The sequence below is a fragment of the Peromyscus eremicus genome, chromosome 5 (assembly GCF_949786415.1).
Source record: "Peromyscus eremicus chromosome 5, PerEre_H2_v1, whole genome shotgun sequence".
NCBI lineage: Eukaryota > Metazoa > Chordata > Mammalia > Rodentia > Cricetidae > Peromyscus > Peromyscus eremicus.
Genome location: NC_081420.1, coordinates 121,288,467 through 121,316,121, shown reverse-complemented (window position 1 = coordinate 121,316,121; position 27,655 = coordinate 121,288,467). Strand labels below are relative to the sequence as shown.

The window sequence follows — 27,655 nt, the reverse complement described above, 5'->3', positions numbered from 1 at the left end:
AGAGAGTGGGGCTCTGAGACACTGTTTAACATCTACTAAGTTCTTACTGTTTCCCAAACTAAACTCTTGTTTTCCCATTACTTTGCTTAGTCCCCAGAAGCCAGTGCAAGAGGCTAATCACTACCTTCCCTGTCTTAGACGCACGAAACAGAGGCTGCGAGACAATAAAGGGATTTTGGGGGCTTACACTGCAGATACCTCTAACTCCATCAGAATCCCCCTTCAGAGCCTTCAGAGCTTTTTGAATAGTGTGTGTGTGTGTGTGTGTGTGTGTGTGTGTGTGTGTGTGTGAATGATAGTTTGTAGTAGAAGTTGAAAGGCAATAGGAAAAATACATAAGCTATAAGATATTAGGCATGAAGAATAAAGGTAGCCTAAACTAAATATAAACAAATATAAACAGTGAGGAAACCAGAACTGAAAAGGCTGGTGTGCACTTGCACACAGGACACTAGGGTGAACAAGACTGCCTGTAGAAGCTCAGCTCCCGTCTAGATCATGCTGGGGCCGTGCTTCTCCATGCTTCCCTCATTACAGGTGCCTAAAGTCGTTGGAGATACATATTATCCCAGCAAACCATTTAGAAATGACGTCACTCAGGGTTTCCACAAATGAAAATATTTCAGACTATCTGTCCCATGTGGGACTCCAGTGTCTCTTCAGGAAGAAGATGGGAGAACAGCCGTTGTGGGACGATGTGTACCGAGGTAGATAGGTAAAAGCTGTATTAACGAACGGAAAATGTTTCATCTTATTTTCTCTACAACAAAATTCTCCAGGGTGAGAACACTTTGGAGTCTAGTGCACTCGCTCACAGTACAAACGACAGAGAATGAAAAGCAGAACATAAAGTAACACTGTGCAGTGTTTGGTAGTATGGCTCAAAATGCTCTTTTTGGCAAGCACAAGACCAACTCACTCATGGGTAAGCGTGATCTGATGGTAAGTACGGCTTGCCCCATGTCTGTGCCCATTTACAGTTTCTTTCGCATTGGGAATCACCACTATTAACAGAAGGAACCACACCTACCTGAAGCAAACGCTGACTTCTGTTCTGTCCAGAATGACGCCTGAAGAAGAGGAGAACTCTGTGGTGATTGTCTCTGTCGCTGACGTATGTATGGGAACCGAGGTCCTTCATCCCTCTCTGTAGCCTCTAAATCCCCCTCAACAGCAGCCACTATTCCATCAGGATTTTGTTTTTTCACTTAAAGGAAGCACCCCACAGATACCTTTGAGAGTCTAGGTGAAATATTTAGTACTTATTTGTTACCACTGGGAAAGACTGTGTATGGAAACATGAGTCTTATATGAGAGCCATAATTTAAAACCAAATTTCATTTAACATAGGATGTTTAAATTCAATAAAATACAAAAATTATTCAATTTAATTATAAATTCAATAATTTAATTGTAATTATAAATTTCAAATAGAATATTGAAATTGTTACTGAAGTGATAAAAATCTGACTAACTCAATAAAAGGTAAGTATATGCATTATTAAGTTCTGGTAACTACTGTTAATTGAAGGCTCCTTCCTAGGCCTAAGGGGTTGTGAAGAATTGTCTAGACATCATTTATAACCTCATAACATCTTTGTAAAGTGTGTATCATGGCCCTGATTTTATTTATTTATTAAAGCACCTATCTCATTTTTTATTTTTTATTATTTAAAACAATTTTTAGATTTAATCATATTTTGATTAAATACTTCCCCTCCCTGAAGTCCTTCCAGATCCTCCTCTAAAGCTACCCTACTTTAAGTTCTTTCTCAAATACGAACAAAAGTTCAACACAACAACAAACCCCCAAAACCAAGAAAACAAAATAAAACACCACCATCCCAAAACAAACAACACCAAATAAAACCACACACACACACACACACACACACACACACACACACACGTACACACGCACGCACGCACGCAGGCACGCACGCACGCACACACCCCAAAAAACAAACCAACCACTGTGGAGTCCATTATAAGTTGGTCAATTACTCCTGAGCATGAGGCCTGCCCTGGAGTGGTTGATGTACCCAGTGTCACTCCATTGGAGAGAACTGATTTTACTTTCCCAGCAGGTATAAATGACAGTTCAGTTGTTAACCTTTAACCTAGTCACTAGGTTTTCTTTCATTCATTCATTTAAAAATATAACAAAGTAAAATATAATAAGATAAAACAAAAACTATCACATCAAAGTTGGACAAGACAAACCCACGGAAGAAAAGGGGCCCACGAAAAGGCACGAGAGACAGAAGACCCGTGCAGGCCCTGTGCATGCTGCTTCAGTCTCTGGGAGTTCGTGAGCTTTGCTCATGTTGATTTGAGGGCCTTGTTTTCTTGGTGTCCTCCATCCCTTCTGGCTCTTACACTCTTCCTGTCTCCTCTTGTGGGTGGGTGTCCCTGAGCTCTGAGGGGAGGGATGGATGAGAGCGTAAAGAAGATATATTGCCCACGAACTAATAGACTCAGGTGTAGGCTGAGTCAATTAGTCAATGGCTACATCAGTTTCTTTTTCACCCCAACCCTAAAGTAATCACGATTTCATTTTGAAAATTTGAGTAAAACTATAAAGAATTGTGTATTGGTATAGACTTTTGTGAAGAAGAGTTGGCAACATGTATCACATTTCAAAATTCAAATTCTGGTAACTTGTTCTTAGGAGACAGGCAAGTGTCTGAGCACAGGGACAGCGTGAGGACATAGCAAGCTAACCAGGGACACAGACTGTGCCTGCGTGGTCATCCTCCAGTAACACTGCTCTGCTCCCTGCCACGTGACCTGGGCAGTCCAGGGAGCTTTTCTGTGCCTCACTTCATCTGTAAAGTCAAGCTGATAGTATTCTTTATGTCGCAGGTCTTTTGAGACTGATATTAGCTAATATAAATTCAAATCTGTGCCTGGAATGATGCTCACCTCAGAATGAATGTCAGACACAAAATAATTCTAAGGTGTTTTATTTTAGATGCGTAAGAGTGGATGTACTAATTTAAGTGTGATTAACGTAACATTCCATACTTTGACACGTGGAGAAGTGTGGAGTAGTTTCTGTATCCAAGTAAATGTTCTTTAAAATAAATGTGTATATTTTATATTTTCTCCTAGAAAGTAAAAACACTAGAAATTATTAGAGCATGATGATATTTCACACATAAATTCCATGTAGCAAACAAAAGTGTTGTCTTGATAAAACCATGAGGCATCCTTAATTTCAGTGATTTTTCTTTTCTTTTTTTTAGACTGATGGTTATTTAAATTCTGTTGTTGACATGGTTAAAACAAAGTAAGTACTTTCTGATAAATTTCAACATCAGCCACTCTTTATTTTTATGTTCTACTCTTTCCTGTCCAATTGTGTTATTATTTATTGATCGTATTCTTTTCAGTGAATCTGAACCATGGAAAATGAGCCTGTGGCTTTTTCCAATCTGTGATAAAGTATAGCACAGAATCCTTCCTGCGTCTGCAGACTTCATACTGGAATCCATATTTCCTTGTTGTATCTGTCCCCTTCCCCTGGAGATGGGGGAAGGCAGGGATGAGGCAGCTCTAGCGGTGTAAGTCAACTTCCTGGGGCAGAGAAGAATAGAGAGCTCGTGCCTGGTACAAAGAACATGGGAAAGAAAGGCAGAGGCCAAAAGGGCAATGTGCAAGGCTTTTGGAACTTTAAGTTTACTTGGAGCATAGATACTTGAGGTTAAGTAGGGAGGTATGATAAGCCATGGAGAGATTCTGTCCAAAGCTAAGGAATTTGCAGTTTTCTATTGATCAGGGCCCTAACCCTGGCCACTGAGCTGAGTCTAGCTAACAGGAGTGTAGCCAGCAGTGATGTATTCTGTCTTTGTCTACTCCATTTAGAAGTTGACATGGATAAGACAAAAACAAGTGGGTAGGGATTTGTCAAGATCACAAGTGAAAAGAGAACCATTATCCGATGCATGTGAATACTTGGAGTTTGCTCTATAGTTTCAGAGATAACATCAGTGGGGGTTGCAGAGATGGCTCAGCTGTTAAAGCACTTGCCTTGCAAGCCTTTGGACCAGAGTTCAGATCCCACATTAAGAAAAAGAAAAAAGCCACGTGGGAATGGTAGTCCCCCTGTAATCCAGTGTGTAGGAGGCGGAGACGGAACTCCTGAGCAAGCGAGCTGGCCAGACTAGCTGAGTTGGTGAGCTCTCTAAGATGAAGTGGGAGATCCTGCCTCGATACAGAAGGAAAACAACCCACATCAGCTCAGGCCTCTGCACACACGCACAAACATAGGAACATGAATACACACAAGCACAGCATAGACGTGTAAAAACCAGTGGCTTCAGAAACTGCTGTTTTATAGCTGAAAATAAAGAATATAAGGAAATTATGTGAGAGATTTTAGAGGCAATTCTAGGGTTGATAATAGTGTTGATGTTAATGCAGGGCACTTTGAATAATTATTCCTAAATTGTGACAAGGCAATAAATCAATTATTTTATTTTGTGTGAGTTAATATGTATGTGTATAGGTGTGGTGTGTTTGTATGCAGTGGTGTGTGTGTGTGTGTGTGTGTGTGTGTGTGTGTGTGTGTGTGTGTACCACCTGAACGCATGAAGAGGCCAGGGGAGGACTCAGGCCCCCTGTTTTACCACTCTCTACTTTATTCCTCTGAGGGTGTTCAGCTGTACCTGGAACTAGAACGATAGCCAGCCAGCCCGGGAATGCTCCTACCTCTGCCCTCCAACAGCACCAGGGTTACAGGGGTGCACACAGTCATTCCTGGCTTTCCGTGGCTTCTGGGGTCCAAACTCAGGTGTCATGCTTGCACAGCAGACCGTTTTACCCCATGAACCATCTCCCCAGCTCATTTCATCATTTCAGATGAACACATTAATAGAATAAGTAATTTCAAAAATTAGTGATGAGACTTAAGCTGTGATTTGTTGGCAATCCTGGGTTCAATCCCTAACCCAACATTTTTCTAAGTGATTGTTTCTCAGTTGTTATATGTCAGTTAATGTGAATGCATAAATTTCAATTCGTGTTTAACTTCATACCATTCAGCATCTTGTCCAGATCTTCCAGAGTAACATTAGATTTGAATTGATCATTAATTTTTAAAACACTAATGATGTTATATACATAAAACTTTATTGAGACTGAACATAACTGTATTTTATACAAAAGCATGTGTAGCTAGAGTTTTCCTGCCTGGCCCACAGTCAGGACAAATCTCTCTCACCTGCCAGTCCCTCAGCCTCAGACACAACCAAGTAAACACAGAGACTTACATTGCTTACAAACTGTATGGCCATGGCAGGCTTCTTGCTAACTGTTCTAATATCTTAAATTAATCCATTCCCATTAATCTATACCTTGCCACGTGGCTCGTGGCTTACCGGCATCTTCACATGCTGTTTCTCATCGTGGCAGCTGGCAGTGTCTCTCTGACTCAGCCTTCCACTTCCCAGCTTTATTCTCCTCCTTGTCCCGCCTACACTTCCTGCCTAGCCAATGGCCAATCAGTGTTTTATTTATTGACTAATCAGCAACACATTTGCCATACAGAACATCCCACAGAAAGCATGTTACTGCAAGTTTTCCCCTTACATATCACTATGAAGAAGGCTATTCATTTATAGTGGTGACTGTCAATTCTGGAAGTCACCTCAAGGACATAAACTGTATGTAACAGAAACCAACAATTCCGAAATGTTTCAGAAAATCCTAGAAAACTATCACCACCCAGGATTGCAAGAGACGAAATCTCTCTCCATCAGTAAGGGGAAATTATGCCGCCCAATGGGAAGTTATTTGACCGTTGGTGCCTTAGGATTTGGGGTGATGTTGTCTGTGGTGCAAACTTCATATTAACCTCTGCAGTCCAAGCTTCCCCAGGAGTGTGGACACTGAAATCTCATGTGATCTTTATTTTCCTCTGCTATCCCCAACTTCTATATCTGCCTTAAAGTTACATAATTTCATTTTTAAAATTAGATACTCCGTTACTTATTTTACTCCTCTTTTCTCCCATACCAGTAGTTCCCACTCTCAGAGGATATATTAGAATTAATTCTTTTAAGTTTTACATTAGAAGGTGGGCAGACCTAATAATCCTGGTACTATGGAGGCAGAGGCAGGAGGACCAGCCATAGTCATGTTAAAACATCCACATAGTCTAGTGGGCAGTAGAGGTGAGTTTGGCCAAGTCTAGCTAGCCATGTAGACTAACTTCAGAAACTGCACTGCTGTTGAGTAGGGCTCTTAGTAGACGGAAATGTATCTATTTGGAGAGTGATCTGACCCAGCTGCTTTCTTATTGTTGTCTGGTCTCTCTCCTCCTGACTGTCGAAGGATGCCTTTGACCGTCTTAAGAAAATTCACAGTATCTATAATCCCATGGGAAATTTGTTTTATATTTTGCATTCTAATTTTAAATGTTTTATTTATTTTTCTGTGTTCATGATATGGGGTCATGCATGCCACAGTTTGAGCATGGAGGGCAGTGAACACCTCTGTGGTAATTGGTTCTCTCATTCACTTTAATGTGGGTTCCAGAGATGGAACTTGGGTCACTGGCCTTATGGGACAAGTGTCTCTACCCACAGAGCCATCTTACTGGCCCCATATGTTTTAGTCTTTTTTTTTTTTGGTATACCTTTCATTAGTTTATAAATATTTTGGCTAGGAAATAGTACTTATATGTTATTGGTAGCAGGTAGCAACCTGTGAGATAATCCAAATCAATGTTATGTGGACATGCATAGAGAACGTATTTTGAAGTATCTGCATTAGTTTGTTAAGTTAAGACATTCAGCTATATCGGTATTCAGCCTCCCTGTACTTCTGTTTCTAGATTCAAAAGGCAGGTGCAGTCTGGGTCCTTGGAAGTCATTTCAATACCCACCTTCTTTTATCCGAGTACACTACTGGACAAGGCAATGGTGGACTCAGAAAGGTAGGTCAAAGAACGGACCTGAAAGAGCTGACGTCCTGAGAATGTCCTAGAATGGGGACCTGAGAGATAATAACTCCAATATAGTGACATGGGGAAGCCACCCCTTACTGACTCACAAGGATTGACTGTGAACCACATTCTGAGTCCTAGTTCAATGACATTTAGTTGGTAGCATGAAATCAGCCATAGTATTATTCCAAGAAAATGGGCAAAAGATGCACAGGAGGAGCCGCCGCCCTCCCATTCTGAATTGCTTGGCAACACTTGCCAGCACGCCGCTGAGGATGCTCTGCTCATGTTTACAGACAATGATTAGTGGAGACACAGTGAAGGAGGCGGGGAGCTCATTGCTCCTGGAAGCTACTCCCAGCTTTCCTATGCATTTCCTAGTCATTTTAGACAGGTAAATCGGCCTTTCCCCCTAATTTCCTTCACTTTGTCAATACATTCAATGAAATAGTATAGATACACAGTGTTTAATAGACAAACCAGATCATTTGGAAGTTACAAGAATAAAACACCACAGTATTTATGAAAGAATATTAGAAAGTTGAAGCCTTTGTATGCATACAAATGATTATATATTTCTGGTAATAAATACGGTATTGTGAGAAATATAGAGTTGATTTCTCAAAAAAAAAAAATTCTGGTGCCCATGGGAGGCCTGCCTCTTTCTGCCTGGATACAGAGAAGGGGCAGATTGAGGGGGACAGGGGGCGGTGAGGGAGTAGGAGGACTGGAGGGAAGGGATGCAAAATAAATAAATTGATTAATTTAAAAAATAAAGAGAAAGGCTTTCCAAAAAATCTCAGGGGAATCCCTTCCCCGAGAACTATTACATATTGTATGGCATTATATCCTATGTGGTGTGTTTGACTCTCAGCTACGTAGGGCTCTTGTTTATCACTGCGTTGGCCCCAGACCTTTGCTGGCCTGCAGCCTGTCACCTCTGTCCTCTCCCTTGACAGCCTGGGCACCATTCTCCCCAGTCCACTCCACTGCCGTGGGCTGGCTCAGGCCTGCTCTGGCACAGGCATATTTCTGTCTGTCTTCTCTTAGACTCCCTCTCCATGGTCAGAGGACTCTGTCTTTCATATGAGATCAAGTCCAGTGCTTCCCCTATGTCATAAGACACCCTTCATGCTGTGAATGATCTCCAGCACCCCTGCTTCCCCAGGGGCCCTAACCCTCCCTGCTCTGTAGCTGAGGTGGCTAGCTCCTCCATGCTTCAGGCCTGGGCACTGTATTTCAGCTACATGCTGTACCCTGGTTCTTTCTGTTCCACTTTTCTGCTCTTCCCATCTTGTCGTACAATGGTCTTCACCGTTGATGACTTTATCCAACACAATCTAATTGCGCTAATTTTCCCATTTCTGTTTTAATAGTCAATGAGACCCCAGGGCAAGAAGTGTCCTGTTCTGTGTATCTCCAGGACATGGCCTAGTGTCCTATTTGCTAATAAAGTTCAATCAGATTTCTAAATACTTTTATGTGATATTTTAGTTTGCTGTTTGTTGTTGTGATAAAGCACTGACCAAAAGCACCCTCGAGGAGGAAAGGGTTTCTTTTGCTGACAGTTCCACATGGCAGTCCAGCACTGAGGGACGCCAAGGCGGGAGCTCAGAGCAGAAACAATGGAGAAGCGCTGCTGATGGGCTTCATCTCCAGCGCTGGCTCAGCTGCCTCTTATGCAGCCTAGGACCGCCTGCCCAGGGGTGGCACCGCCCACAGTGGGCTGGGCTCTCCGCAGGCAGCAGTTATTAATGAAGAAAATACCCCCACAGCTGCCCACAGGCCAGTTTGATGGAGACAGTTCCTCAGTTGAGGGTCCCTCTTCCTAAGTGACTCCAGTTTTTGTCAAGCTCACAGTAAACTAACCGCATAGATAGTAATTTATTATTTAAATAAAAATTTAGCTAAAATGCAAAAGATGTAGTCCATGCTTGTTCTAGTTAAGCAGAGCCAGGTACTGCTCACTCAGTAGAGAAGCTTTTTAGTATAACTTTAGTATAAATATATTCATTTTTATTTACTGGCTGTATGGTTCTGTCAGAAAATGTAAAAGTGTCATTTAATTACTGAAATATGCTTATAAATTAATCTGCTATAATGAACATTAACAGATTTTATTATTTATTTTTAGTTGGCAAATAAAACAAGCATTGGATTATTGTATTTTGATGCTGTATGCCCAACCCAAGGCCACATATTATTTACAGGTGAAAACTTGGTAGACATGAATTTTAAATGAGAACATTACTTTTTCGATGCTTCCTTTAATTCCTTTCTCCTTGTGTTTCTCTGCCTTAGTCTGTAGCCAAGCAAATAGGAAATATTTCTGAAATCAGTGTGCCCGAAGGAAGCTTAAGATTGCTGTGTTTCCTGTAGCAGAGAGAATTAAAGTTAGAGGTCACAAACTGGAAAGGCAATCTAAGGCTCCTGGGAGGACACGGAACTGCCCTGTGTCCATGGCTAAGCCTTACTGTGGCTCGTGCTGTGGACCAGTCCAGACGGCCACCACAGCCTTCCTCTCACCCTGTGTGGGGCGCTGTTCTATACTGCCTTAGTGTAGCCAGGAAAGCGAGTCCTTCGTGAACATCAGTCTCCTTCCTCTCAGTCACTCCAGATCGCCGGACAGTGGCATGGCTCCCACCATAAGCACATACCTCACTACAAAGAAAACTGCGCCCTTGTGAAGTTTTCAGAATTATCAGTAGAGGGCAGAGGGGAGGCTGGAGAAGGGCTGAAGGAAAAACAACTCCTTTCGCTCAGTGGAGGAGTAGAGTAACATCAGCTGCAGCTGCAGTTCTTTTCACTCTGGGACAAGGGTTCTGGTTTGTGCCCTCCTGATGGGGCTAATGTGGCAAGCTCCTTGTACATAAAATCAAGAAAGACAGCTCTCACCCTCACCCCCTTTCCTAGGGCGGCCTCCTTCTAAGGATCCTGGTGGCATGCTTCTGACCAGCCGGGTGTGGGTGGGAATGGCCAGCTCCTTCCTGCCACCTCTCAGCAAAGGACCATAGCAGCTACAGACAGAAGCTGGCAGCATTACTTCAGACGCAGAGCATGTCTGTGTCCACTGTTCTCTGGATGTTTTTGCGTCTGCCCTAAATTACTGTGCTGAAGTCCTAGTTCTCAGATGTGTGGTATTTATAAAGCTGTAGGACCTTTGGGGTCTCATTTGGTCCCGAGGATAGAATCCTAATGATTGGGATCAGTGTTTTTATGCAGAAGGCCTCTTCTCTCTGCCAGAGAACACAGTAAGACCTCCATGAAGACTGGGCGTTGGCAGGGCACCTCTTCTCCTAGCACGTGGGTCCTGGGCTCCCCTGAGTCCAGAACAGCTAGAATGAACAACTTTACTGTTGTGTATGAGCCAGCCTATGGAATCTTGTTAGAACAACCAGAATGGACTAGAATCATCTTAATTAGAAGCTGAAATGTTGATGAGAATTAAATTGAATTCAAACGAGTCTCAAAGAGGACTTAAGTAGAATGTTCTGGGTTAGCATTTAGGAGAGAAAAAGATACTTTTAGATCATAATCAGAGAATGAAATTTGACTAACTGAAAATAGCCTTAATGAATTGCACTAAAGATTATCATCTCATCAAAGACATTTCCAGTGTGTTCTATTGAAAGTATTTTTTGTCTTTGAGATATTATTAATTTAAGGAGTCATTTGCGGTATTAATGCTGTTTTTGTATTTGGATTTTTTTTTCTCTAGCTAGAAGATGATATCGTAGCGAAACAGATGTATTTTACAAAAATGAAAGATTTTGTAAATAGTCTCACTTCAAAAAACTGGCTGTATATTGAGTTTTCAGTACTTGGATTTATAGGTAAGCCATAGTCTATCGTGTGAATCATGTTGAATTAAGCTTGCTTGCTTTCTCTCTCTCTCTCTCTTTCTTTCTTTCTTTCTTTCTTTCTTTCTTTCTTTCTTTCTTTCTTTCTTTCTTTCTTTCTTTCTTTCTAGGTTCTTGTTATGTAGCTAAGGTTGACCTTGAACTCTCAATCAGGCTGGACCTCAAAATCTTAATCCTTCTGCCTTGTCCTCAGTGCTGGGATTATGGGTGTGTACCAACACACTCTGCTTAGAGTAAGGGTTTGCTTTTCTGTCTGTCTGTCTGTTACTTAGCACAAAATAGTCTTAAAACTTTTTTTGTTGTTTTTTTTTTCAAGACAGGGTTTCTCTGTGTAGTTTTGGTGCCTGTCCTGGATCTCGCTTTGTAGACCAGGCTGGCCTCGAACTCACAGAGATCTGCCTGCCTCTGCCTCTTGAGTGCTGGGATTAAAGGCGTGTGCCACCACGAACTTTTAAAGAACATATCAAATAGTTTGTTATCATACTAAGTGGAAAGGCATGGCCTGATTCCTGTATGGATAATATGACTTTAATGGTAAAGCCGGATCGGTACACCTGAACTATAGGTAACAATATTTTGATCATTTTTTTAGGTAGACAACATAAATGAGCAAATTAACACATATACACATATTATAAAAACATAAAATTGGGTGCTATGAGTACGCACATGTTCAGTGACAAGTATGTCCTATCACTCCTTTGTGTAGAAGAATGCTAAGGGACCAGGGTTATACCCTAGTTGGACAGTATATGCTCAGCACATGCTAGACTCCAAGTCCTATCCTGATACTTCAATCAACAAACTAACCAATTAAAAACTCCAACTGATTCTCAGAGAAGTGAAGTTGCAGGGAAAGGAACTCAGGGCTGTGGTGTAAGTGTCTAACTTCCAATATGTCAAAGTTGCTACTCTTAACATAGAAATGATTTAGTGGCCCAGAGACGGCTCAGTTGGTAACGAGACCGCTGTGTAAGCACAGGGGCCCAAGTTTGGGTCCCAGCACCTGTATAAACATCAGCCATGGTGGAGGGGCCCATACCAGCTTTGAGGAGACTGGAGAGAGGCAGATCCTGGAGCTCATTGGCCAGTCAACCTAGCTGAACGAGTGTCAGGTTCTGTGAGAGACACTCCCTCAAAACATAAGGTGGAGATGATCAAGGCAGACACCCAAATAGTGACCTTGGTCCTCCTTGTGTGTGTGTTCCTGCATGCATGTGGGCACATACCACACACATACACAACACACAAAAAGAAATAATGTATGAATTATACTGGCCACAGAAAAGTTCCTGTGACAGTGCTCATGGTGATTCCAGTTTCTACAGTCATTATTAGATTTCCTTTTCCGTCCTTCCTCTCAGCCTCTCCCTTGTTTCTTTGAGCTCCGTGGTCTCAGCTGGGCTCCTGCACCCTCATTTCCTGGTCTCAGGTGGGTTAGTGTGCCCTCATTTCCTGGTCTCAGGTTCCCGCACCCTCATTTCCTGGTCTCAGGTTCCTGCCCCTCATTTCCTGGTCTCAGGTTCCTGCCCCTCATTTCCTGGTCTCAGGTGGGTTCCTGCCCCTCATTTCCTGGTCTCAGGTGGGTTATTGGTCCCCTCATTTCCTGGTCTCAGGTGGGTTCCTGCACCCTCATTTCCTGGTCTCAGGTGGGTTCCTGCACCCTCATTTCCTGGTCTCAGGTTCCTGCCCCTCATTTCCTGGTCTCAGGTTCCTGCCCCTCATTTCCTGGTCTCAGGTGGGTTCCTGCCCCTCATTTCCTGGTCTCAGGTGGGTTATTGGTCCCCTCATTTCCTGGTCTCAGGTGGGTTCTGAGCCCCTCATTTCCTGGTCTCAGGTGGGTTCTGAGCCCCTCATTTCCAGGAATTCGACATTAATTAATCTGATGGGCACCCTCTTATTTTACTCTTTTAAAGAAAAAAAATCCCGGTTTCCTACTTTCTCTTTGACACTGTCTAAGTAGTTTTAAATTCAACCAGGTTCAAAATTGACTTAGAAACAGAAACATATCCAAGTGAAGGCGTCTGCTGTTTCCCACGCTGCCACCTGTTTTAAATCTATTAAACAGTAGGTAGTGTGATACAGGGAGTGTGATCAACCTTTTTTTTTTTTTTTTTTTGTTCCTTACATTTTTTTTTTTACCTTCAAAGCTATGCTTCAAACTCTCAGGGTCTTGATTAATGTCCATCTCTAATCAGCTTCTCACTGTTGCCAGCTTTCTGCTACAGCAGGAAAGAGGGTGCGTGGGTTTGCCGCCGCTGCGGCCGCCGTCTCCCACCCCACCCCAACCCGGGACCAGGGAGGAGGAACAGCTCTGTCCCTCTGTGCAGTCAGCCTTCCTACAGAAAAGCTGAGTGCATTTGGCTTCAGGCGCCTCTACCACCGATTTGCCTTTTCTCCTTTCAGTTTCTCTGGCACCCACCCACCCTCTCTGGCCATTCCGGAGTCTGTGTAATTTCCTCTGAATGATAAGAAAGCCCATCTGTTCTTCAGATGCGCACTCAATCACATTTCTTTCCCAAATTTCCTGTCACATTTTAAGAGCTCAAATGTGTTTCACTCAGCCTTGGTGAAAATAAGAAAAAGTACAAATAACCACAACACCCAGTGGAAAACCTGGAGGAGAAATGGTACTGTAGCTCATTATTCTGAGAACTTGAAATCCTCAAAGAACTTCACTGTCAGCAGTTAGGAGACTGAGAGAGACAGAGACAGAGACAGAGAGAGGTAGAGAGAGGGAGAAAAGGAGAGAGAGAAAGGGAGAGAGAAAGAGAGGGGGGAGAGAAGGGAGAGGGGGAGACAGAGGAGAATTTATGTTCTCATCACTGTGAGAGCACTGAACAAGGAGCACTCACGTATGTGACTCTAAAGACTTATTTCAGTTTTATTTCACACAGCCTTAATTTTTGTTACTCTGGAAGCCAGAAACAAAATAGGATTTTGCAGTTTGCTGATAACAGAAGGGGACATAAATTAACCATTTTCATCATTCAATTCAACATCAGCTAACAGCTGAAACACAATTGTACATTTCATGTTAAATATTTTACATAGCCTCAAAATAAAAAAAAAAAAAAAGAACCGTAGTATGTGTCCATTCAACTTACTAAATGGAACAAATTATTTTATGCTACATACTTTAAAACAAGCATCCAACTGAATCTTTTCAGGTTCACCTTAAAGTTCAGGACTCAGAGTAATGGAGGGAAAAAAACTAACTGGGCCTAACTGATCATATTTTTAAAATGTGGTGTATCTTTAAGAACCATAAATCTAAAATAGTATTCTACCTTATAAATACCTGATTAAACAATTTTCAAATTTTGAAATATACAGTATTTTAGTAAAAAATTAGGACTAAAAGTTACTATGTAGTAGGTTCATTGAGTGTTACCAAGGTCGGGTAAAGACGCTTTGTACAGAGCTGAGAGACAATGGCTTTCTCACATTTTCCGCTCTGTTGCCTTCCATGTGATTGAGACAAATGGTTTGCGTGAGATCAAAATGGGTTTCCTGGGAGAACAGCCAGATGTGAAGTTTCTCACAGACCTGTCCCTTTAGAACTGCTAGTTCTTGGTACATTCTGAAGCAAACATGAGGCTTTGTCTCCTTGTCTCCCAAGCTCAGTGGCAAGTTAAAGTTCATTGCTAAATATAAACAAGGGGTAACCGTGTTCTCAGAACACTTGCTCCTTTGAACGGAACAGACAGCGCTCATGTTGTACACATGTTCACAAGTTTGCTTTTCTCCACAGGAAAACTGTTTCAATCGAAGGACCTGCTTGACTTTGTACATTTTTTCTTGATGTTCTACAAAGTGAAGCCCATAGATATGCTCTTAAATGACGTTTTCCTGGTGAGGATGTGCAACTTGGGAGAGCATCTTGTAAGTGTCCTTGGTGAGGGTGTGCAACTGAACTGGAGAGACCCTGTGTGAGTGTCCCCATTGAGGGTGTGTAACTGGGGAGACCCTGTGTGAGTGTCCCCAGTGAGAGTGTGTAACTGGGGAGACCCTGTGTGAGTGTCCCCAGTGAGGGTGTGTAACTGGGGAGACCCTGTGTGAGTGTCCCCAGTGAGGGTGTGTAACTGGGGAGGCCCTGTGTGAGTGTCCCCAGTGAGAGTGTGTAACTGGGGACGCCCTGTGTGAGTGTCCCTACAGAAACGCCAAACAGACTGAGAAAATACCATCATGTCACACAATCACTGCAATATTTTTATTACCAAAATAATGATGAGTGCAGCAGAACGTTAAGCTTCCGTGTCCTAAATTCTGCTGATATCTCCATAATGTTAAATGAAATAATGAGGATCCAAAATAATGCTGAGAAAAATCACAACACAGGGACAAGAAACAAAGAATAACAACAACAACAAAAACCCAAGTCCCTAAAACAACAAAAAGAACAGAGGTAAATAGCAGAAAAAAAAATAAGACATCAATGCAAGCATTTCAATATTTGTGTTAAGTGTAAATTGTCCAAATGCACAAAGACAGATTATCAGAATGTTTTCTTAAATGACTGTGTGTATGTGTGTATGTGTGCCTGTGTGTGAGTGTGTGTGGGTGTGGGTGTTCAGTCCAAATGTAGGGTGCAGATTAAAGGATCTACATGGGAAAAGTAGACCACGCGTAGTGTAAGACATCCAGAAAAGTCAGGGTAGTGCCAGCAAGGGTTCCATAGTGGACCGCAGAGCAACAGAAAACAGAGCAGAGCTGCTTCTCCAGACAGTCGAGTGGCCTGGTGGTTCCACAGATGTTCCACTGGGGACTGCCAGACTTGAGTTTGAAAAGAGAACTGATCGTGATAAGTCACTAACAACTCTGATAAATTGAAAAAGAAGACAAAAGGCACCAGTCTTAGAATGAGAAAATACAGTGACAGAAATTGCAGGCCTTAATAGGATAACGAATGCTACAATTACATACATGTAACCAATTTGCAGGCCTTAATAGGATAAGGAATGCTACAATTACATACATGTAACCCCAACGTAAGTAGGATAACAAATGCTACAATTGTATACGTGTAACCTCAAGGTAGAAAGGAAATGGCTGCTCAGCAAGCCTCACACACTGCGGAAACTCATCTGTGATGGAACAGATGACCTGAATAAGTCTATGTGTAAGACAGAAATTCAGTCAATAAATAGAAGCTCTCTGAGAAAGAAGCGTCCAAGTCCTGTTCATAAGTGAGTTCTATCTAAACATCTAAAGAACAAATAATAATGTTCAGATGAGTTTTACATTTTTCTGCTTTTTCTAAAAACAGATCTTGCCTCGAGTTTATTTGTAAAAATACCATACAGTACTATCTGCAAACAGTGTGTAGATATGTAGACTGACGCAAACATCAGTCCATCTGTCTTCACACTGGCAGACAGAAGCCTTTTCTAAGAGTTCCCAGGAACCTGGGCACCTTTGGGAGCCTGAGCTGGAGCTGCAGTCTCACCCTTGGTTTGATAATGCTGCCTGTGGGGAACCAGCCCTAAGGCAGCACAGGGTTTGAGAGAAATCCACGGATTGAACCCAGGGCCTTGAGCTTGCTAGGCAAGTGCTCTACCACTGAGCTAAATCCCCAGCCCCCAACCAGGACTTTTCTATCTGAGGGGTTTTAGGGAGAGAAGATACTCATGCACTCTCCTAATGGATTCTTTCTTTATTCTCTCCTGTTCCTCTCCCCCCACCACTTAAATACTCCAATGGAGTCTTTCAGGCAATACAGGAGTCATAAAGAGGTTACATACCATTTCTCAAGTGAATGATTATTAGTAAAAATATGTCCCAGGCAGGGTAAAAACAAGTCAAACTAACCCATGACTATGTAAACATTTTAAAGTAACACTCTATAATTAGAAGTCATAAATTCTGAGTTCTCCTAGATCTCAGAGTCGGCTGGTGAGTGCCAGGTTTCAGACAAAGAGACACTAGGGGTGTCATAGCGTCTCTAGTTCCAGGCAAGTCAATCTCCTTGAGCTACCATATTTCTTTTAGTATCAGCTCACCAGCACTTTCCACAGTTCTATGACCATAACACTTAAATCTTAAAATGTACTTTCTGCCCTGTGTGTAACTCCTGACTATCCAAGAAAACCTGTAACCCTTGTTTTGGGGCTACAGAGTCAAATTATTCTCTGTAGCCCTGACTAATCAGAATTTATTTTCACAAATTGAGGTCATGAATGGGTACAAGGAATTAATTATTTTCCAGGTAGCAATAATTGAGCTGTCTTGTATTTATGACCTAGCTAGTCAGCTCAGCATGTGTCCTTGTGAACTACAGATTGCTTTTCTGAGAATGTTTATCTTTAAAATCATTAGCAAGGCATCTGGTCTAATCTAAAGCTATTTTGAAGCTTTGTTTTACCTAATGGTGCATATGAAACCCATGACTGCATTTCTCAGCATTAAGATTAAGGAAATTTGAGCCAGCTTTGCTCCTGGACTCAAATGTTTTTCTAAATCATAAATCTGATCTGTGTTCTAAAGCAGCTCCTAAGTGAAACTCATAGGCCTCACAGAACTCATAGGCCTTAGCTATGAAACATATCCTAGTATTTATTTTTATTCATCAAAACTCTGTATGAATTGGAGGAATCATCTTCCTGACAATCCATATATATAAATACCCAGTAGATCAGGATGTTTTCAAGAGATAAACACACTACAATACAGGCAGTGGAGGATTGGATATGTACATCCATATACATCATATCAGATATCAGGGAAAGATTGTAACAGCAAACATATGAAGGTAAAGCAGAAACAAAAGATATTCTGGAGTCTGTAGCCTCGTGGCCTTGCCTAATGAGGTTATACCCATCGGAGAGTTTTTCTTCTGGTGGGCTGACACCTGGAACCTCAATTGTCACTTGCTGTTCCTGTGACAGAGCCTGAAAACCTTGGCCATGTAGCCTGAAATCTGTTTCTCAAGCTTGGGATGAACAATTAGAGCAGGATGGCTGAGTTTGTGTTGGAGCCCTTTAGCATCTTGGGCTTAACTGGTTGCCTTGACTACACAAGGTCTTTAATGGCCTCTGCACATGCACGGATTGCCTTTGTGTTGTTTGCCTGCACCGTCTTCAGGTCTTAATTGTTATGCTTCTTGGTAAAGCACATGTTCCACAGGAACTTGGGGTCTACCTCCTTAAGGGATTCCTATCTTTGTGACTGGGGTTTCTTGATGCTATTTCTGTGCTGTTTGGGGGATTGATTATGTGTGGTGTGGTTCTTGGCCATGTCTGCACAGTAGTTTGTGGATCCTGAAGCACCTGGGAGTCTTTTGTTGTTGTTCTTGTTTTTGTTTTGGGGGGTTTTATTTTGTTTTGTTTTGGTTTGGTTTGATTTTTGGCTTTTGGAGACAGGGTTTCTCTGTGTAGTTTTGGGGCCTGTCCTGGATCTCACTCTGTAGACCAGGCTGGGCTTGAACTCACAGAAATCCACCTGGCTCTGCCTCCCAAGTGCTGGGATTAAAGGCGTGTGCCACTGCCACCCGGCAACACCTGGGACGTTTGTAATAGTATACTGAGATGGGACCTGGGACCTTACCTGTGCTCAGCAAGCACTCAACTCAACAACACATCAGCCCAAGAACTTAAAAAAAACTGAATATGAGGAGGCATCTCCAGTATGAGCTTGACATGAAAACCAAAGGGGATACAAGAAAGAAAGCCAGGCCTCAGGGCCTGGAGGGTCAAGGCAGGAGGATCATGACTTGGAGGCAAACTTGGGCTACAGAATGAGGTTGAGATCAACCTGAGCTACACAGTCAGAGTCTCTCTCTCTCTCTCTCTCTCTCTCTCTCTCTCTCTCTCTCTCTCTCTCTCTCGCTGTCTGTCTGTCTCTGTCTGTCTCTTTCACACACACACACATACACACACAAACATAGCTACAAAAACCCCCAACTAAACAGTGAATTAAAACAAAATAGTGACTTAAAATTTAATTTAAATTTAACTTAAATTAAAATTACATGCAATATAATCTATGCATTTAAATTTTTATGGAAGGGCTAGCAAAATAACTCAGTGATGGAGCATTTGCCCAGCATGTATGACTCCCTAGGTGCCTTACAAACCCTGCCGTAAAACACAACAAAATCTGAAAATTCCCAACCAAACAAAAGCAGTCTTAAGGAACAAAGCCACATGTTAATATCAGTCAAGGTGCAGAAATCATGTGATAACAGTCACAATTAACTTTTAGACAAATGGGAATAGAACAGAGCTTGGGCTTCAGCAAAAATGAGACACTCTAGAAAGGAGCTCTCTAGAGGAGGGCAGGGCTGGGGCAGGGGATCTGCAAGCGGAAAGCCTTGCCTTGTGTCACAATGTGTTGAGAATTCATAAAAGTTAATAACAGTTGAAAAAAGAAGAAGAAAGAAAAGGTTTAGGGCTCTGAAGGGATGGCGCAGGACAACTCAGGGTTAAGGGCACTTGTTCCTGCAGAGGACCCAGAGGACCCGGGTTTGGTTCCCAGCACCCACTTGGCTCACAAGGCCTGTCATTAATGGTCCAGGGATCCAGGGTCCTCTTCTGATCTCCACGGGCACTGCTTGCATGTGCATCTAAATAAAATAAATCTTTGCAAGTGTGGACAAGCCCAAGTTAGCCAAGACATTTAATCTCCCTTACTACCTTGTGTAACAGATTCAGCCATGATCATCAGCAGGCTGTGTTGGGGAACTGGGGGCAGGGTCGGGGAGAGGAGCAGGAAGGTTTTATTGCTTTCCTACTGGAAAATCTCTAAGACGATGTCAAATGTTTCATATTTGTTAACATATTTAACTATGTGAGCAATTTTATTCCATGTTAATTTAGTTTAAAGCTGAAGTAACAGAAACATTTAACTACTTTTCTGTTATTATAAGATTCCTTAATAAAATATTTTTTTTATACTTTAGTATTGGGTAGGAACACATTCAAATAAATTTGCTGGATTTTTCTTAACCTGTATGTGAAAATTTGAGATTTACTGTTCTGAATTCAAATGATAATAAATGATTCTCAAATAGTGGTCATGATCATTTGGGATGTTTTTGTTTGTTTTCAGGATGCTGAGATAGAACCCAGGGCCTGGCACATGCTAACCCCATCCTCTACCTCTTGGCCATGTCTTAGTTCTGATTTGTTTTGAATAGCAGTAGTGACATGATCTCCCATTTTTATATTTCCATGGAGATCATTCAAACGCTTTTTCATTTAGTATAGTATAGACTTTGTACTATAATCAAATTCTTTTTCCACTTAAGAAGAGATTTGAGAGGATATAGTTTGATGCAAAATTAATGAATACAGGAAAACAAAGATGTGATCATGTACTCTGACAGCATTGTATAGACAGGAAAATAGCCCCCCCCCCAAAAAAAATCATCTAAGCTACTGAAAAGAGAGAAGAGCCAGTTGTGTGGCTCACACCTGTAACCCCAGACAGTACAGTAGGCTGAAGTAGGAGGATTGTCTTGACCTCAGAGTCAGTGTGTGCTATCTAATAAGTTCTTGGGCAGCCTGGGCTACAGAGTAGTGAGATCTTGTCTCAAAAACTCAAACCACAACTACAACAACAACAAAAAATCTACCTTAAAAAGGGTGAAAATGAGGAAATGAAAATCGGTAGAATGTAGCCTGACTTTGTATGAGCTCACGGAACCACACACCTCCATACAGCTTCCCCATACCCTTCTCTTCTGCTGGGCTATTATGTAGGAAAACCCCAGATCTGAATGTTTTGTACCAAATTTTAAATACAAATATAGAACTCTGAACAAAACTAATCTAAAAAGATCCTATGGGCTGTAAATGTGGTAGAAAGTTAGTACTGGAATCTGTGTGAAGGTGGCTGCTTGCCCTTTCCCCAGGGGAGCTGTATACAACGCCAGAAAGAAGTTCGAATTCAATACAGACCATCTCTGTTCCAGCATGTGGGTACCCACTCATCATTTCCCGGAAGAAAACAGTACCTCAAGGTAATATTCTGAAATGGAATTTTAGTAACATAGCCTTGATGAACCTAGAAACCTTTAGAAAAGAAGAAGTGGGGATTGTGATAATATGCCTGTCATTGAAAGTTTATGCATTTATATTGCTATAATTAACAAGGCAATTCCATGTAGTTTATCTGGCAATTAAAAGAAGTTTATTTCAGGGGTAACTAACAACCAATAAGAGATCAATTACAGGATCCAGGAGAGATGAGGTACAGTCCAGCATAGTTCTCTGGGGAACTCTGACTTGGTCTGCAAATCCAGCCTCCAGGACCATTAGGAGCTAAGAGAGTGAACACATATGCATCTCGGGTCTTAAGGGGTCTCCTCTTGGCCACACCCCAGGGGCAGGTCATAGGCAGGTGTGGCAGTTACTTGCTACCACACTAGGGGCAGTGTTTCAAGGTCAAAGCTATTTATCTTCCAAGAACCCAAGTCATCTACCATGGTAAAAAGAATTTGGTCTGCATAAATTTATTCTTATTAGCTGTGCAATCCAAATAAGACTTAAAAAGTGTTTTGAAAAAGAAAAACACAGCAGCTGTCACTATTTTGGTCTAAAATAAAAATTGTTAGCAAGAATATTTCAGAAATGGAAAGCCCTTATAAATATGATCAGTATGTTTATTTAAATAACTATTGACCAAATGAAAAAAAAATCAGCATTATGTCATGTTCAGTCATTCTCAAATTTCACATCAGTTTTGGAAAGAGTGTTACTGTCGCTGTGAAGGGTACCTGAGACAACCAACTTGGTTCACAGTTCAAGTCGGGTCAGCCCAGGCCTGCTCAGCCCTTTTGTTTTGAGTCTGTGGTGCAAACATGTCATCAGGCAAACACAGGGCAGAGAAACTGAGCACAGAAAGAAGGGCCTCGGTCACAAGTACACACCTCCAGGAGCCAAAATCTTCCCTTTGGTTTTCATCTCTTAAAGCTTTCACCACTCTCCAGCTGCCAGAGCCTGGTGACCAAAACTCCATACGTGTGCCTCTGGGGGTGTTACCCAAACCATAGTGGCATCTAGATGGTTAAGAGGAAACAGTTCAGGTTCCAAACGGCACGAGTTTGTCGTGGTGATGCAGAGTGGATCAGCAGTTAGGAGTAAGAACTGCTCTCCCAGGGGAGCCCCACACTCTGCTTCCTCCATCTCTAAAACCAAGAATTTAAATCATCCAGAAGACATCTTCTTCCACTGAGAGCGCCGGCACCTCTGCCGTTTGTGTCTTCACACACCAAGGGAAGTAATTACATAGATTCTTTGTCAACTGAAGCGGCCATCATTCAGGCCTGCCCTTCTCTCTCTCCAACTGTCGCTGTGAACTGTGCGACACTCATTGTAGTGGACTCTGTCAGTGTTGGGCCCGGAAATCTCAGGCTAAGATCAGACCAGACAAAGAAGGCCCTGGAACAGCAAAAATGATCTTCTGTGAGCCCATGTGCAACTGTAACAGCATCAAACACATAAAGGAGGCAGCAGGTACACAGAGAAAAGCTTCTCTGAGACCTCAGTCTGGGTGTGGTTTTCTCATGTTATGTATCTTGCCTAGTAAAATAGTTTAATCTAGCTGAGCAATGGTGGCACACGCCTTTAATCTCAGCAGAGGCAGGTGAATCTCTTGAGTTCATCAACATCCTGGTCTACAGAGTGAGTTCTAGGACAGCCAGGGCTACACAGAGAAACCCTATCTTGGAAAAAGAAAGAAAGAAAGAAAGAAAGAAAGAAAGAAAGAAAGAAAGAAAGAAAGAAAGAAAGAAAGAAAGAAAGAAAGAAAGAAAGAAAAGAATATTTTAATCTAACCTTGTTAATTCATGATGGGTTAGCATGCGTGAGTATATAATACCTTATATTTAGATATCATAATCTTGGTACTTTTCATCTTAACCTTCACAGCACATAAGACAGACATAAGTAACAATTTACCAAATGTGAGTATACTAAATTTTTTTTTCTTTTACATTTCTAACAGGACCATTTTTACTAGGATTTCGCTAAATCTCACAATTTCTTTAAAAATTGTCAGACTCATTTTTGGGGAAAAGGGCACAACAAGAATCAGATTTTTTCAGATTATACTGGATAAGAGACTACATTATACTGTTTAATATTAAGCCTTCAGTAATAAAGTGAGTATACAAATTCAATCTGTCTGTACAGTTATCAGGTGGCTGTTCATCTTACATCATAGAAAAATCTTGCACTTCATATGGGTTCAAATTTGTTACTAGACTTCCCTTGATGTTCATTACTTAAGTGTTTCAAAAACACTTGTATGAAGTAAGTTCCCAAACCACATTATGTGTGACACTTACCATAAAACTTTAAAATGTACAATAGAGCTACACCGTAGATTTATTAAGAAATTATTTCATCTCTGGTCACTAGCTTATAGCAAAAAAAAAAAACATTATCATATCCTTTTAATAATGAACCTTAGTTTTGAAATTTCACTAGACCTTCAACTTTAATAAATGTTCTATAATACATTTATAACAAAAACTTTCTTTTGTGTTAGTGGAATGGTAATCTCTTTAAATGACTACAAAATGCTCCAAAGGGAGTGTGCGTTTTGGTTGGCAGGCAAGTGAGAGCTTCACTATAACGTGTTAAGGTTGGGTTTGTGTGAAACCATTCTTGTTCTTGTGTAGTGTGCTGCACACGGCCACACTGCTCCACTGACTCTGAATTTCAGTTAAGCGATGATTTTATTGTTGTTTGAGACAAGGCCTCGCTATGTAGCCCAGGCTTACCTCAAACTCCAATCCCTCTGTCTCCACCTCCAGAGTGCTGGGATTGCAGTGAGCATCATCATGAGCTGCTAGCAGTACTGACTTTACCTTTCAATTTTCTTTATGTTTACTTATGTGTATTGTGGGGGAAGAGAGGATATGTGCATGTGAGTGTGGGTGCCTGAGGACTCTCCAGAGCTGGCACTACAGGTGATTGGAATTGTGAGTCATATGATGTGGGTGCTGGGAATTGAACTCAGGTCCCCTGGGAGAGCAGTTCTTACTCTTAACTACTGAACCATCTCTCCAGACCAACAATAACTTTTTTAAAGAGATGTACAGTGTGCATTGCTGCGTGCATTGTTGTGTGTATTGCTGTGTGCATTGCTGCGTGCATTGTTGTGTGCATTGCTGTGTGCATTGCTGCGTGCATTGTTGTGTGCGTTGCTGTGTGCATTGCTGCATGCATTGTTGTGTGCGTTGCTGTGTGCATTGCTGCATGCATTGTTGTGTGCATTGCTGCATACATTGTTGTGTGCATTGCCACATGCATTGCTGCATGCATTGTTGTGTGCGTTGCTGTGTGCATTGCTGCGTGCATTGTTGTGTACATTGCTGCATGCATTGCTGTGTGCATTGCTGTGACTGCTGCTGCGTCTGACAGGCAACAAGTAATAAAAGGGAGGGATTTCCCATGAAAATGCATTAGCTGAATAATTATTTAAGGCTCATCCTTGACATTTTTTTTTTTTTTTTTTTTGAGCTGAGGACCAAACCCAGGGCCATGTGCCTGCTAGGCAAGCGCTCTACGTGAGCTAAATCCCCAGCCCCGGCTTCTTTTTCTTCTGAGGGCCTTTTTAGTTAACATACAAAGTGACGGGTTTTATTATGGAATTTTCATGCATATTTTGTTGTCCCTGTTCCCCTCCCCATCTCCCCCAAACCTTGCCTGGTCCTGCTGTCTCCTCCCCATTCCTCCTGTCCCCTCTCTTGCTTTCATGTCACCTGCAGCCATAATCTTCTTTTCTCTCTTCCCCATCACTCCTGCCCTCCTCATGGTCTCTTCAAAGTGACTTTCACGCGGCCTACAGTGTTTCTTTAGCTGCAATGATCTTTTATATACACGCTTTCTCAGGAGCCCTACAGATGAAGTCTACATTTGGTAATTTAACAGTACAACCACATTGAGATTGGTGTTACCTACCAGTGCAAGTGATGAATTGATGAACCATAGCTTTTGTTGATGCTTCAAGGAGATGGCATGATAATATTGAGGTGAACACAGTAACTGAGTAATATCAGGAAATTACTGCAGAAATGGTTATATCTTTACTGATTAAAAAGTTCTTTCTGAATGTTACAGATTTCTTGTTTTTATTTCAGGAATATTGAAGATAATAAACACACAAGAAGAAACTTTGTCATACCCAATCCTCTGACATGTTGGTTTCTAACGGTATCTTTCAGAAACAAGAAGTGTGGGAAGATAAATTACCTAGAAGAGGACAAATCAGTGAACATAGTACTTGAAGGCATTAAATGACTTCTTATGTCAAGACAAAAGTAGAGCTTTTGTCAGGGATATTTTTAGCCTAAAAAGTTGAATTTTAAAACAGTACAATTAGAGACATTACTAACATTTAAAAACTATATTTTATTGATGTAGACATCAAGGCCATTACACAGAAATATCTAACAGCTCAGAAGTGTGCTGCTGTCATGGACAGGCTCTGTGGGAACTGATCTGTGTGTTGTGATCATTTTGCCAAGATATCTGAAGAACTAGAAAGCACAGATCCAGCCTGGGCCTGTTTGTACCACCATGTCTTATAGCTACCTTTTAATAAACACGTCTCAGCTATAAACCCACCCAAGTGCCATAGGAACCTATCATCAGATACCTTGGTATGTGACATATTTTTGATAGTCATTCATTTCTAAAAATGTCACAGTTGGGTCCATGAGTCGTTTGGGAACAAGTTATCTTTCCATCTGTTCTTTATTGATTTCTGACTGCATTGCTGTTAGGATGAGTTTATCTGTGTGATAATATCTGGGGACTCTTGTGAATTCGAGTGCTCCGTAGCTTAGACAAGAATGTGTGGTCCATGAACGTGCCTTTTCAAGTGTTGCATTCACTTGTTTCTGTGGATATTGATTTTATAATTTAAAAATGCCTTTTTAAAGTATTCTGAATTGTTGGATACAGAGTTCCCTGGTATTTAAGTTTTTTTCAGTCCAGTTTTTTTTATAAGCATCTCTTAAGGCAGTTATTCAATAGTGAAATATTTCATTTACTTTATATATTTTAAACGATAAGAGATAATTCTTTTTTCTTATATTTTAGCCAAATGCTATGACTTAATTTTGTGTGTATATATTATATACAGGTATGTGTGCATGCTCTTGTGTGGGCAGATGTCCATAAATGTGCAGGTATACATGTTCTTGTGTGGACAGACGCCCATAAATGTGCAGGTGTGCATGTTCATGTGTATGCATTTGTGTGGAGGTCAGAGGTCAACTTTGGGTGGCATTCCTCAGTAGCGATCTGCCTTGTTCTTTTGAAACAAGTCTCACCAGGACATGGGGTTCATCAGTTTAGTCAGGTGACTAGGCTTTCTCGCCAGTCCACACACATTTGACTCAGCATGACCTGTGGCACATGACCGTTTATAAGACTGCAGAAAGTGAACAGTTGCATCCATTTTCTCCTCTCCTGTGAGAAGAACAGCAGCACAGATGCCTTCCAAAGAGTTTAAACTTAACTGAAAATTTCACCTTTTGGAGTGCCTTAATTAAATATTTTACTTCATATTCATAAATGCATATGGTATGTTAGGATCCAAATTGTCTCCCCAGGCCTATGCTAAGCAAATACAAGAAGTCAAAGGTCCCTCCAGGTGCAGTTCTTCTCAAGAGGCACTACTCCTCAAACACTGCTTACGTGGACCTGTAAGTCAGTCATCCAAGCCAGGAGCAGAAGGACCGGGAGGTTAGGACCTTATGCTGGTACAGGCACTGAAAGACTGACAGCCCAGCACAAGGCTGAAGGCAGATGCCCTGATACTCAAAGGGCCATTCGAACCACAGCTGGATCCTGGAACATGCAGGAGCTGGAAGGAAACAGGAAGGAAATAGAAAACAGACAAACAAACAAACAAACAAAAAACAGTTAACCTGTCCGTAAAGAAATGATTTGCAGAGTTGGGGAGGCTGGCACACAGCATTTCTAGGAACTTTGTCTGATGTACTGAGTAGAGTGCCCATCTCTGCTGGTCCCAAATGCAGGGTGGCAGGGAGTCATGGACCTGGCTTACCACTCAGGATCTTAGACTCAAGGTGTATCAGGAGGAGACTCAAAGAATCTGGTGTCGATTTGGGGGCATAAAGAATTGCTTCACTGGTGGCTTGGGCATTTACTTTATAGCAATAACATTGAGTCTGTTGTTGAAATCACTTTTCTACAAGGCACATGCGTAGGCGCTGAGTACTGCAGCAGGTCTGTAGAAACCGGATTTTCCAGGTTTTTAATGAACGTCCTTCCTTAAGCTCTGCAGACTGTGGGAGTATGAGTGCTGTTCTCTGTTGCCCAACCTTCTCTCAAGTATTGATATAAAAAGCCACCAACTGCACTCTTTGCTACTGACCATGTTAGTCTTTTATGGAAAAAGACTAACTGCTGTGAGATGGTTGCTGCAAGTTGCAAAAATATATGAAGTAGGATTTCAGCTGATTATGACAAACTAAGACCTGGAAGAAGCCAAGGGCCTTCCAGAGGTCAAGCCAAGGCTCAAGGAGTCTTGGTGATACTGGCTTTGATTATTAGCGATGTCCTGCTATGAATTTCTCGTGTGCTATTGTAGCTTTCCATCATTCTTTGAACACAATTTCCCCTCTACTAAAGGAATATTTAGATAATCTTCTGAGCAGTAGCACAGCCAGGATCCCTAATTTAGGCCTTTCTGTAATTATTGTCATTAGCAGCATCCGGCCAGGACCATCCCCGGAGGGATGAAAGTATCTTATCACTTAAGCATCCAGACTACCTGTTTGAGAAGGCCTGGCGGATGTGCTAATTAAGCTTAACTTTCTCCTTTCCAAAGTCTTATCTCTAGTTTTAGATCCACCCTTAACAAT

The 27,655-nt window shown here is 41.7% G+C and overlaps 1 protein-coding gene across 2 annotated transcripts in view; it reads left to right on the top strand.

Moving 5' to 3' along the window:
- The window catches only part of Mgat4d (MGAT4 family member D), a 37,972-nt gene extending 12,588 nt beyond the window's left edge, over positions 1-25,384 (top strand). Inside the window, exons 4-12 of one of the 2 annotated variants that reach the window (XM_059264325.1) lie at positions 981-1,114; positions 3,249-3,292; positions 6,839-6,940; positions 9,084-9,159; positions 10,668-10,782; positions 14,564-14,694; positions 20,663-20,770; positions 22,756-22,912; positions 24,899-25,384. In XM_059264325.1, coding sequence (XP_059120308.1) covers positions 981-1,114; positions 3,249-3,292; positions 6,839-6,940; positions 9,084-9,159; positions 10,668-10,782; positions 14,564-14,694; positions 20,663-20,770; positions 22,756-22,770 — 725 coding nt within the window. In that variant the 3' untranslated portion in view covers positions 22,771-22,912; positions 24,899-25,384. The remainder of the gene's footprint in view (positions 1-980; positions 1,115-3,248; positions 3,293-6,838; positions 6,941-9,083; positions 9,160-10,667; positions 10,783-14,563; positions 14,695-20,662; positions 20,771-22,755; positions 22,913-24,898) is intronic. The other variant, XM_059264324.1, reaches the window with a different exon arrangement.
- Positions 25,385-27,655: the final 2,271 nt, after the last annotated feature.